This window comes from Anguilla anguilla, chromosome 7 (assembly GCF_013347855.1).
Source record: "Anguilla anguilla isolate fAngAng1 chromosome 7, fAngAng1.pri, whole genome shotgun sequence".
In the NCBI taxonomy this organism is placed as follows: Eukaryota; Metazoa; Chordata; class Actinopteri; order Anguilliformes; family Anguillidae; genus Anguilla; species Anguilla anguilla.
The window spans coordinates 56,155,289-56,167,478 of record NC_049207.1 but is presented as its reverse complement, the minus strand read 5'-3'; the positions used below and the strand labels follow the sequence as shown (position 1 = coordinate 56,167,478).

General features: G+C 48.4%; 1 protein-coding gene across 2 annotated transcripts; it reads left to right on the top strand.

The window, feature by feature from the left end:
* The first annotated feature begins 1,173 nt into the window (after positions 1 to 1,173).
* Positions 1,174 to 11,026, top strand: LOC118232525 (protein FAM13A-like). 2 transcript variants are annotated; one of them, XM_035427582.1, is made up of 12 exons: positions 1,174 to 1,344; positions 1,829 to 1,979; positions 5,537 to 5,726; positions 5,897 to 6,038; positions 6,412 to 6,493; positions 6,678 to 6,880; positions 7,248 to 7,331; positions 7,538 to 7,633; positions 8,431 to 8,514; positions 9,792 to 9,991; positions 10,395 to 10,496; positions 10,706 to 11,026. In XM_035427582.1, the coding sequence occupies exons 2-12, from the start codon at positions 1,847 to 1,849 to the stop codon at positions 10,830 to 10,832; spliced, it is 1,443 nt and encodes a 480-aa protein (XP_035283473.1). In that variant the 5' UTR covers positions 1,174 to 1,344; positions 1,829 to 1,846; the 3' UTR covers positions 10,833 to 11,026. The 2 variants fall into 2 exon arrangements, with proteins under 2 accessions (XP_035283473.1, XP_035283474.1); XM_035427583.1 differs by lacking the exon at positions 8,431 to 8,514.
* The last annotated feature ends 1,164 nt before the right edge of the window (positions 11,027 to 12,190 follow it).

Sequence of the window (12,190 nt, the reverse complement as noted above, 5' to 3'; positions counted from 1 at the left end):
TGAGGAAATAACTATGAGACAAAATGGCTTCTTGTGTCAATTAGTTTTTCTGAGCAAAGCCTGTTGTTTACTCAGTTTATAGGATAATCTAATTACAGAGCGCTGGTTAACAATTAACTGCCGCTGAAGGAAAGGAGAGAAGGTAAACAATGCCATTAGCGAGAGCCAAGTCTATCCCAGACTGGGATCAAGCCCAGATCATGCCCATTCGCCGTGTTTACAAATACCTCCCTAACAGTTGGGTGATCAGAAATTAATCACAACAGCTCTCCTTTCAGCTCACTTTGTCCTTTAATCTGCCCCGACCTGAAAACTGGATCAGAGAGCGCCATGATTGTGTGAAATTTGATTCCTGTGATAGTTTATTTTCAACGCAGTATTTCATCAGAAGGAATGGTTTTTTAATATATTGTTTTATGCACTGGATGTGAAGATAAAGCACAGTCAAAGAGCAGTTATGTACAGTAGATTCTATGGGGATTGCATCAGAAAAACTTATCTCTCTATTTAGCTCCTGCTCTCCAAAGCAGTAGCTGTCTGTCTCACGTTTAGTCACCTGCCCTCTTGCTTCACTTAAATGCTTACAGCATATAAACACAAACACATTTCCGGCAGTTACCACACCAAGATAACAAAGACTAGTGGAGACCCCCCCCCCCCCCCCCCCCCACACACACTTACAGTATTTTCAATCTGTACAAGCGCAGTATTGCACTTGTAATATTATGTATGCATATGTAACAATGTATTCATCTCAAGAAAATCTCATTTGTTTTGAATTGTATTCAGAACTACCCAAACAATGAATGCTATTAATATGACTGTTTATTGTCTTTGTATGATGGGACTCCCCAGATACTGTTGAGTCCTTTGGTGTTGGACAGTTGTGCCTAAGAAAGTACATTAATCATTTATATTATCAAATACCATATTTACCTTTTGTCGGATGTTTTTTAATTGTAAATTGTACCGGGAAAAGCGAGGAGAGATACTACAGCTTTATTGCAGTCTCTATAACCGGTAATCTTCCTGTTCTAATGAATCATGTTTGCCCTCGTGCAGAACGTGCAGAATTCAAGGCCGTTTTGCGGCGAAGCTTGCTGCCGCGCGGTAAAGGCTCAGCCTGTTCCATAAATAGCCACGCCCAGCAACATAACAAGCGGAGGAAATCGGAGCGAAGTTGGCTGCATGAAAACATTCACGTAGACTGCAGACGGCGAACAACAGCAGCACCAGGAAGCCGCTCGGTTCTCTGAGCTGCGCGCGGTGAAAAAAAGCTTTTCTGCGACTCGGATTACTCCGACAAAAAAATAATAATAAACTGCTGACAGCCCTCACGTATCGGTGAATAATCCGTTCTCTCTCTCTCTCTCTCGCACACACACATACATGCATGCACACACATACACACGCACATACACGCACGCACACACATGCACACGCACATACATACATACACGCATGCAAACACGCACACATGCATACACGCACACATGCATACACACACACAGACATGCAGGGGCAGTGGGGGGTGGGGGGGTGGGGGGGTGGGGGTGGAGAGGAGATTAGGTAGGCAAGAAGGCGGATTCTTTGGTCAGCTCCACTGACCAATTAGCTGTGAGGGCGAGTGAATGTGTGTGTGTGTGCCTGTGTGTGTTTGGCTGTGTGTGTGTGTGTTGGGCAGGGGTGTATGTGCATGTTTTGTTTTTTTGTTTTGTTTTTTTGGGAGGGGGAGGAGGGGCGGGGGTTGGCCTGTGTTGGGTGTAGTGGGCGGGGACAGAGTGTGTGGAGCCATTTAAAAAGCATGCTTCCTGCTCTGTTCCCGTAGCGACAGCAGAACTCGGCGATGAAGATCCAGGAGGTTTCGGGAGTGTGTGACATGAGGAGGGCTCCGAGGAGCCCCGAGGGGGACGGGTTCGAGGAGGACCCCCCCCACAGCCGGACCAGACGGGACCTGACGGACCAGCGAGGCTGGGGAGGTACTTTCACAACCCTCTGCAGGGTTTCGCACGTTCCCGTCTCTCTCTGCTCGTCTCGGGCGTGTTTTTGGACGTGACAGACCTGTCAGTTTTGTTTGCGTTAGCTGCACGCCAGTTCTGTGTGCAGGTGGAGGACGGGTTGTTTTGTGCGTGCTGGAGATTTCACTTTGACATGCGTTCAGTCATGAAGTATTTATTTGGAAGTGTGCAACTGTCTGCATTTGAAGGGCGTGCTTTCTGCAGTTTGCACTGTTGGTAGCTGTTATTTAACACTGATGTTTTTATGTGAAGACAGAATGTGAAATAGTTGCAGGACATGGTATATTAACAGATGAATGCTGACAGTCTGAATGTCAGCACCTGAATGAGGCAGTTTGATGTTAAAGCTCTTGATGCTGTTTTATTGCTGTGTTTGCATGATGGTAGACGACTCGCCTCAAACAGACGGTAGTATCCGTGGCCTGAGTCTGACGTGCAGAAGGGGCAGCCCTGTAGTACTAGTAGTAATTTTTTTAAATTCAATCATTTTAAGCAAAAGGGTCTCTTTTTCAACACACAGTGTTGCCGACACATGCAGATTTTTCTGCTGAGTTCAGCAGTGTTATTAATGCACATATAATACAAATGTCTTTTGTTCTCCATTAGTTATATCTTATCACGCACTGTGACACACTTCTTTTTGAAAAACAAGGCTTTGGTCCCACAGAGATGGTCGGTTGCTGACATCACAAATCCGCTGATCTGAATAAAAACTAGTTTTTGGTATAATGGATTTGTGGAAGTAAAGTCTTCAAGAAAGAAAGTTTAGAAACGGGAAGGGATTTGTCTTTCCCTTTCGTGCAATCTTTTAAACCCTCATTATATTTTTGACAGCAAATGTGTTTGTGGATGGTAGCTTGCTCCTGTAGTTTATCAGGAGTCAGGAAAGGGGACTCTATGGGTAGGGGGTGTGGAGGTTTTGTCACAGTGGGTGACTTGGTTACCCTGGGTAGTGAGTTATAAGAATGTGGAAACTCATGATTGTGGACTTGCACTTTCGTGTAAAATTGACACATATTATGTAATCTCTCTGGGAAAATTATCCCATAGCTGAAAGGTCTTCGTCATTTGTGCCTTCGTCAGAACAATCAAAATGTTGTTTTATATTTTTGTCCTTCATCAGTGTTAAGACCAATCCAAAATGGAGTCTTATTTACAGTAGATCCAGTAACCGTATGAAAGTTTAGCTGCTCTCAAGAGCTTGTTTATATCTGCAAGCGGATTGAGTTCTAAGTACAACATGATTGGTTCATCAAAATTCAGGGACATGGTTTCAGAACCGAAAACACGCCTGTTGCAAAGCTTCCTTCACGCTCAAGACTGTGGTTAATATCAATGCCGATTCAGCTCCAGTCCATTTCCTGCCCAACACTGCTTTTGCCCTGTGCTGCTGTAACGCCGTGTGTGTGTGTGTGTGTGTGTGTGTGGGGGGGGGGGGGGGGGGGGGTTGGCATTAGAATTGGAAGTGCAATATGCGTATGAGGATGCTGTAGACTTCGGGCAATGACTTTGCTCAGCTGTTGCTACTTGTTCTGCACATTTATCTTTTACTCGCCATAACTGACTGGGTTTCCTGGAATTTTAATAAAGGGAAAAAACATCACTAATGTTGATCAGATACTGGTGTCAGCCAGACAATGAAGTTAAATGGGTCCATTGTAATTATGATGAATTAGTCAGAGATTCTGATGTCTCACTACATGGTTTACATGACTCGGTTGTACTAGCACTGGAACTGTTGCATTATGCATTTTTGGTGTTTTAATTTTTAAACATTTTTGAGCTCTTTGGCCAGCCCATCAATTGTGTTGGTGCACAAGGCTGCAGCCTCTGTTGGAGCTGGTTTGAAGCTGGTCCAGCTGGTTTGAAGCTGGTTTGGGAGATGGTGAAGCTGGCAACAAAAGGTTTGAGTTGGCAACCATGGTGGACCAGCTTGGTACAGACAATTAGACCATCACCAAATCCCAGATGGTGTCCAGCTGTAGAAGCTGGGTCCAGCTAGATTCCATCACCAAATTCCAGCAGGAATTTCCATCAGGAAGAGCTTGGGACCCAGTCACATGCTACACTAACAGACAGACTGGCCTACTGCCCTTCTAAACAAACTGATTTTCTTTTTCCTGTTGTCATGCAGTTTATCATATTTTGGTGTATTTAAAGAATTTGGACGGTAACTACATTTCGTACTGTAATAGCTTTGTTTGTAATGTAATATGCCTGAGTTTAATTAGCTGTAGTGAACTTGGGGGCTTGTTGAGGGAAATATGCTCCTTCTCTAGTGTGAGCTATTTTCCCTTCAAGTGCAGATCTGCCAAACTGATAGACGTTTGCAGCTATGGGTCCCTCTGAGAGATGGAGTTCAGTGCACAGATTTTGGTGGTGGTGATTAGAGTGTGGGAATGCTTCTTGCCTGTGTATGTGTGTGTGTGTGTGTGTGTGTGTGTGTGTGTATGCGTACGTGTGTGTGTGTGTGTGTGACGGAGCTCTGTCCATGTGGAATGATTGAATTTTGTTCCAGTTCCTTGGTTCCCTCTGTCTGTACCTGTTCTCCCTACAGTTGACTGTGGAATTATTTAAAGGGTATTCAGGACAGTAGAAACCATTTTGAAAAAGCCTGTTTGCCTTACAGCTGAAATTAGTAGCACTGGGGAGGCCTCCTCACACTTACACACTGCCGTCGTTGTTCGTTTTTTGTTTCCTCGTTATGTTCATTATTATATTCCGCTCCTGGTTTTCCTTTTTTCAGCCGGGCCACAGCTGCGTTTCTGTCATTTCAAACACAGCAGGACAACCAGCAAAGTTCATTACATTTATGAGTGCTATAAATCTAAGGGCAGCCTGGCTCATGGGTATAAAGCACATCTGTAAATATGATTACTCGTCATGGTTTCTCTTATTTTACAGTTGTAGCCATATTTTAGTATATTAAGTCACTTCTCAAAGGGTATTTTATATCGCACGCTATTTTACTGTGCCTGTGAAACACAGATATTAGCAGCAAATGGGACAAGTTGAGATACTGAGGCTTGTGGCTGTTGCTATGAGCGATGTATTATGTGGTGAATTTTAATAACTTTGGGCAAGCCTTGACTTGCCAGAGAACTCAAAGTACGATTTGTTTAATCTTTGCCGAACAGAGAGACGTATTGCTAAAATATTCAATCACGCGCCTAGTTTTCTGTCTGACTGATTTCAACACCACTTTGTGCAAATATCTGACATAAGTGAAATAATATGTACATTAATCATTTTATATAATCAACTATTGTATCATAATAACTTCTGTTGTACAATACGCGCTGTTCCTTTTAAAGAACCCATTCCATCAACAATAATCAGTCCCAGATATAGTCATGGCTATAGTATGTACAATAGGCTAAGAGTATGAAATGATCTGAGATTATTAATAGAGCACGCTCTGTGTGTCAGCTGTACTGAGCATGCTCTGTGTGTCAGCTGTATTGAGCATGCTCTGTGTGTCAGCTGTACTGAGCATGCTCTGTGTCTTCGCCTGGCAGACTTGTCCTGGCAGAGGGAGGGGGAGGAGCAGGAGGAGGCCCGGGACCCCCCCCAGCCGGGAGGGCTTCTGATCCGCCAACTGCTGGCGGAGGAGAGCGACCCCCTTGTCTCCCCCCGATTCTACGCCTTCGGAAATCTGGACGACACAGAGGTCCCCCCTTCCCCACCAGACTCCTACTCCTTCATGAGGTAAAGTGTGTGTGTGTGTGTGTGTGTGTGTGTGTGTGTGTGTGCGCGTGCGTGCATGTATGTGTGTGAATGTGTGTGTGTGTGTGTGTGTGTGTGTGATAAGCACGGGTGTGTTGGTGAGCGCTGTGCTAGCCTAACCTGGCTTTGGCTCGTGTGTTTCTGGCCTGCAGTCGGCAGAGGAGCTGGTCTCTGGGCTCCTCCGAGGACGACAGGAGGGACCTGACCCTGGCCCAAGCCTCCAAGAAGATCCACAACCTGAAGCGCAAGATCCGCAAGTTTGAGGAGCGATTTGAGGAGGAGCACAAATACCGGGTGAGTGGGGCAGCGTCCAAACAAGCTGTCTTCCAAAAACGATGATATCAAAACTTGTGGCGAATGTATTCACGCTTAGTCATGGAGCGCTGGACTTGAGGAAGTTAAGCTCCTCACGCCATATGGCTATTCATCTTTCTAATTCAACCAGGGTGAGCAGCCTAGTACAACGATGAGGAAACTGGGCTCGTAACATAGAGGTTGCAGGTTCAATTCCCATACACCAATTGTTGTTGCACACGGCACGTATTCAGCTGTATAAATGGATGTGATGTAACAGTGCTGTAGCTGTGGATACTGTAGATCTGCTCAGTGCTTTAAAATGTGATGTCAACACGATGCGTGTTAGTGACACGATGGGTGCTTTCTGCAGCCCTCCCACAGTGACAAAGCTGACAACCCAGAGGTGCTACGATGGATGAACGACCTCTCCAAGCTGATAAAGGACCTGAAAGGTGAGCCAGCTGGATGTGTGGAACCCCAGAAGAAGAGGGACCGCCCCACCCCCCAAAAAAACAGTCTTACGACCTCAATAAAGGAAGATAACAGAGTAAAGAAGTAGAGCAGCTCCTCTGCTCTGTCTCATTAGTGCCCCCTGGTGGGCTGGTGCTGAACTGCGTCTCTCCCTGGCCGGTGCAGAGCAGAAGCTGAGAGCGTCTGAGGAGGACCTGACGCCCCTGGTGCGCCAGCGCAGCAACACGCTGCCCAAGAGCTTCGGCTCGCAGCTGGACAGGAAGCCGGCGGAGAAGAGCGCCAAGCCGCCGGTGGAGAGCACGCTGCAGACCCTGCAGGCCAAGCTGCAGGAGAAGAGGCAGGAGGATGGCCGTCCCGAGGACATCAAGGTGAGGGTCGCCAGAGCTTACCCACAATGCATCACTCATCTTCATCATCATCACTGTCATCATCATCATCATCGTCATTATCATCATCGCCATCGTCATTATCATCATCATCATCATCATCATCATCATCATCACTGTCATCATCATCATCATCATTATAACCATCATCATCTTTATTATGGTCATTGTTATTATCATCTCTCTCATGGTCATCATCATCCTCGTCAGTATCATTGCCATTTTTAACACCACAGCAACCTGCGAGCATAAGCACCAGAGCTATCTTCTAATGGCAGATATCTCCTCTTCTCTCTTTCCCTCTCTCTCCCTTTCCCTCTTCGTCTCTCTCTCTCTCTCTCTCTGATAGGATATGACCCGAGAGCAGATTGGGGAAGAGAAGATGGCGCTCCAGAAGGCTCTGCTGCACTATGAGGGCATCCATGGCAGACCGGTGAGTGGCCCTCCCCCCCGCCCCCCCCCCCCAAAATCCCAGTAGTTTTTCAGTGTTCTAGAACTCCGCTGCTTTCAGTCACCAGCAGTAATTGCTACATCAGCATTAGAATGTTCAGTTAAGAGCATTCTAATCACATACTGTGTTTGTGATCTCACACCTTTAAAGGGTTAACTAACCAGCTGGACCCTTCTGTTCCGTGCCAGGTGACTAAGGCTGAGCGGCAGGCCATGAGGCCGCTGTACGACCGCTACCGGCTGGCGAAGCAGATCCTCTGCAGAGCCTCCACCATTCCAGCCATCGTAAGTCCACCGCCTGACTTCCTGTTCGCTCGCGGCCCGCGACGGTGCGGCGTTTTCACCGCGGGGAGCCCGTGCCAGATTAACCAGGCTTCACCCGCTCAGCAAAGCCCAGGCCTCACCCGCTCAGTAAAGCCCGGGGTTTTAGGGTCTGAAATCCTTTAAGGCGGCTGGCCGGCCGGATGTTTCCATGCCGCGGAGGAAAAGAAAAACACTCTTAGCAGCTCAGCTTCTCGATCTGATCCCCAAATGGCAACTGCAAAGGCCTCTGGGAGAGAAGGAGGCTGAAAGCACTTTATCAGCTTATGAGCAGGACCGCTACGAACCTTGACCAGGGGTTAGCATAGCTGACTAAGTGGACCGATGATTTTAGGGGAAATAATGGGTATTACAGTAGGCAATCCCAAACGCATTTTTTGTAAGCACCTTTACTCAGCCAAACTCCGGTGAGAAAGGATTGGATAAGATTGTGCTGTGGGTGAATGCACATGACCTGTAATCCCTGTGATTGGCTGGTCTGATAGTTCCACACAGGATTAGACATTTTAGTGGGGAGTGGACTAGACCTGAATTCAGTCAGCATTCCCCCTTAACTTTGACTTTGAAATGAATGTGTGTTCTGTGTTTATTCCTCGGCAAGCAGTTGAACTGTATCTGTAAGGCTAGAGATGACAGCCGTTGCCTTGGGCCTGGTTGGAATAATTGTATTGCAATGCCGAGCCACCCTGGCCTGCCTGTCCTGTGTCTGAGCTGGGATCAGTATGAAGGCGGTAACCCCCCCTTGTTGACCCTCGTTGTAGGGCTCTCCCTCCAGCAAACGCAGGAGCCCTCTGCTGCAGCCTATTATCGAGGGCGTGCCCGCGCTCTTCTTCAGCAACGTCAAGGTGAAGAGCCGTTGCCATAGCGCTCAGCGATCCGGGGCGGGTTCAGCAGGCAAAGCGTTTCGCGGCGCTGCGGAGTGGAAGCTCAGCGCTGCTTCGGGGCAAGCTTCCACAGCGTCTGTCTTGTGACTCCATTTCCCACAAGCCCCGTGCTGCTTGATATTTTTGCCTGCTGGACTCACCCCTTGTTGGTGATCTGGCTGATTTGCCCCAGCGCGATGACTGATCATTGATTTCCCCGTCGTTGTGTGTGGCGCCCAAATCAGCAGCTGATTGGCTGTGACTGTGTGCTGTGAACTCGCCTGTGTGCAGTGTGTGGAGTGTGTGTGCAGAATGAAGCCTGAAAGCACTAATCCATGCATGATGATTATCTCGGTGTGATGCAGGATAGGAACTCAAAGCGCCACTGACTTTAATTAGGCAAAGTTCTGAGGCTACACAAAGGGCACATTAAGTGTCCACATGAGCAGCATTTTAATCGACAGCAGGTGGCTTTGTTCTCTCGCTGCAAAGCCTCTTAAAACTGTCGTGGCGGTACGTGTTTGCGCATTCTGAATATTTCATGATTCTGCCAAAATTTTAATGATCGCGAGATTAGGTGATTAACACTAAATTATGATTATTAATGTGAAGCAAGACATTTTTTTCAGTATTTAAATTCCTCATGGATTTTTCCAAAGGAAACTAATGAGGAGCCGCTTGTAGTTTAGCTGTTGAAATTGCGCTTGATTTCAGCGGATAGCCCCGCTGGGAGGGGAAGGGCTCGGCCTAATCAGAGTGCAAACACCCGGTGTCCATAATTCCTGGGTTGGTTCTGTCCCTCTCATCACAGAAACAGCCCAGTCATCTTCGCTGTTCTGACTGCATTCCTGTGGGAAAGGTGGTGTGGGCCAACAGTGATGTGTGTAAAACTGATGAGCTAAGGTGGACTGGGCATGCCTGCTCTCCATATTTAACCCTTTGAAGAGTAGTCTTCTTTTTGGAATTCTTTATGTATTTATTTTTTCAAAATTCTAAGCCAGTGTTCTAGAACTCTATGCTTTTCAATCACCAGCAGCGATTGTGACATCAGCATTAGAATGTTCAGTCAAGAACACTCTAATCGCATATGTGTGATCCTGCATCTTAAAGGGTTAAATATCCCAGCATTCCTATTTCCTGGTGACTAATCCCTGTGGGCGCTCCACCTCTCCTGCTTCTCTGACCCGTGTCCGGGGCTTACCCATCCTGCTCTCACCCGGGGTTTTTAACGGTCCCTGTTTTCCCCTCTCCAACGGCAGGAAGAGGAGGAGGACGGCTCGGAGGACGAAGGTGAGGTGCGGACGGACCCCCCTGGGACGAGCGGGCCAGAGTACCACATGCTGGGCTTCCTGGACCAGCTGGAGGAGGACCTGGACGGGTGCCTCTCTCCCGCAGATGAGCTGTCCCCCTCCAAGCAGAGCATGGACATGCAGCTGTCCAACCTGCACTTCGCCAGCATGTAAGCCTGCGTGGGGTGCTCCTGGATCTGCTGCTAGGGGTGCTCCTGGATCTGCTGCTAGGGGTGCTCCTGGATCTGCTGCTAGGGGTGCTCCTGGATCTGCTGCTAGGGGTGCTCCTGGATCTGCTGCTAAGGGTGCTTGGGATCCACCCCTAAGGGTGCGTGAGCCGCACCACGCGCCGCCTAGCCGCTGCAATGCTGGCTCATGCTGCTGGGAGCATTTTTAATCAACAGTCCCTCAGAATAAACTGGTTCCACTAGCAAAACAGTCATTAATAATGGGTTCCAAAATGGGATGCAGTTGGATGAATCACGTGCTGAAGTTTGTCTAGTTTATTATTCCTGATGTCTGTAGCGGAGGTGAGGAAAGAGGTCCTGCTCAAAGACATGTCTCCACACACAGGCCAGAGCTTGTGGAGCAGCTCCACCAGACGCGAGAGGAGAAGAAGAGGATCCGCAAGAAACTCAGGGAGTTTGAGGACACGTTTTTCAGGCAAAACGGAAGGTAAAGACTTCACCAGCAATATCAGCCATTATGGTATTGAGTGGGCAGAGGTCTAGCACCTGATGAATATTTAATGAGGGTTTGCTCTCTCACTCAGACAAGGCGTGGTATTCCTGTGTGTGCTTGTGTATGTGTGTGTGTGTGTGTGTGTGCCCCATGTACATAAGAGCAATCGATATCCTGATGGATTTGTTTCGCTGTCGATACAGAAATGTCCAGAAGGAGGAACGCCCAGCCTTGGCAGAGGAATACACCGAATACAAGCACGTCAAAGCCAAGCTCAGGCTCCTCGAGGTTCTCATCAGCAAAAGAGACTCTTCTAGAGTCTCTATCTAGAGCACGGGCAGGGCTGCCCCACTGTGTCCCCAACTGCTGAAAAACAGTGCCAGTGTTTCCATGGCGACATCTGCATCATTCGAACATCAGGAGGGACTGAGAGCAGAGAGCAGAGGGGCTGAGTGCAGAGGGGCTGAGAGCAGAGGGGCTGAGTGCAGAGGGGCTGAGAGCAGAGAGCAGAGGGGCTGAGAGCAGAGGGGCTGAGTGCAGAGGGGCTGAGAGCAGAGGGGCTGAGTGCAGAGGGGCTGAGAGCAGAGGGGCTGAGAGCAGAGGGGCTGAGTGCAGAGGGGCTGAGAGCAGAGGGGCTGAGTGCAGAGGGGCTGAGAGCAGAGGGGCTGAGAGCAGAGGGACTGAGTGCAGAGGGGCTGAGTGCAGAGGGACTGAGAGCAGAGGGGCTGAGAGCAGAGGGGCTGAGAGCAGAGGGGCTGAGAGCAGAGGGACTGAGAGCAGAGGGGCAGAGAGCAGAGGGGCTGAGTGCAGAGGGGCTGAGAGCAGAGAGGCTGAGAGCAGAGGGGCTGAGTGCAGAGAGCAGAGGGGCAGAGAGCAGAGGGGCTGAGTGCAGAGGGGCTGAGAGCAGAGGGGCTGAGTGCAGAGGGACTGAGAGCAGAGGGACTGAGTGCAGAGGGGCTGAGAGCAGAGGGGCTGAGTGCAGAGGGGCAGAGAGCAGAGAGCAGAGGGGCTGAGAGCAGAGGGGCTGAGAGCAGAGGGGCTGAGTGCAGAGAGCAGAGGGGCTGAGAGCAGAGGGGCTGAGAGCAGAGGGGCTGAGAGCAGAGGGGCAGAGTGCAGAGGGGCTGAGAGCAGAGGGGCTGCCGCGCTGTGGTAGCAGCTGCTGCAGTTCAGCCGTGCGACATGTAGAGCACAGAGCACAGGTCTGTATCTCCGTGAGTCTCTCATCCCCGGCTGAGAAGGAACAGGAAAAGGTTTTCTGTAAGAAAATATATATTGGTATGGTCAGTGATTCTAATTGCACTAAGAGTGACTTTTTTTTTAAATAAAGAAATTTCATTTGAATGTAGAGCCTTCAAGAATAAGCTATAAATAAGAGATTCGTCACACGGCGATTTTTGTGTGATTGGTCAAAACAAAAATTTCTGTTTGGACGTGGACATGGCTTAAAAAAACAGTTATGCAACTATGTAAAAATATATCTGTTTTAATCCATAAATTCTGCCGCTGAATATGAGCTTATTATTTTGTGTGATCCAACAGAAATAGCACTGTCACTTGATTGGACTGGTGTGAACGTGAACGCACATACTGTATCTCACAGTGGTATGAGAAATATCACACACCAAGCTTCTGTGATCTCAGATTTATGCGGCTTTGCATCATAGATTTATTTTCCCCATGTAAAGTAT

Coding starts and splice junctions, on each gene's coding strand:
- LOC118232525 (XM_035427582.1), top strand. CDS start 1,847: ATGAAGATCCAGGAGGTTTCGGGAGTGTGTGACATGAGGAGGGCTCCG. Junction 7,634..8,430: donor CCTCCACCATTCCAGCCATC/GTAAGTCCACCG, acceptor CCCTCGTTGTAG/GGCTCTCCCTCCAGCAAACG. Junction 9,992..10,394: donor AACCTGCACTTCGCCAGCAT/GTAAGCCTGCGT, acceptor CTCCACACACAG/GCCAGAGCTTGTGGAGCAGC.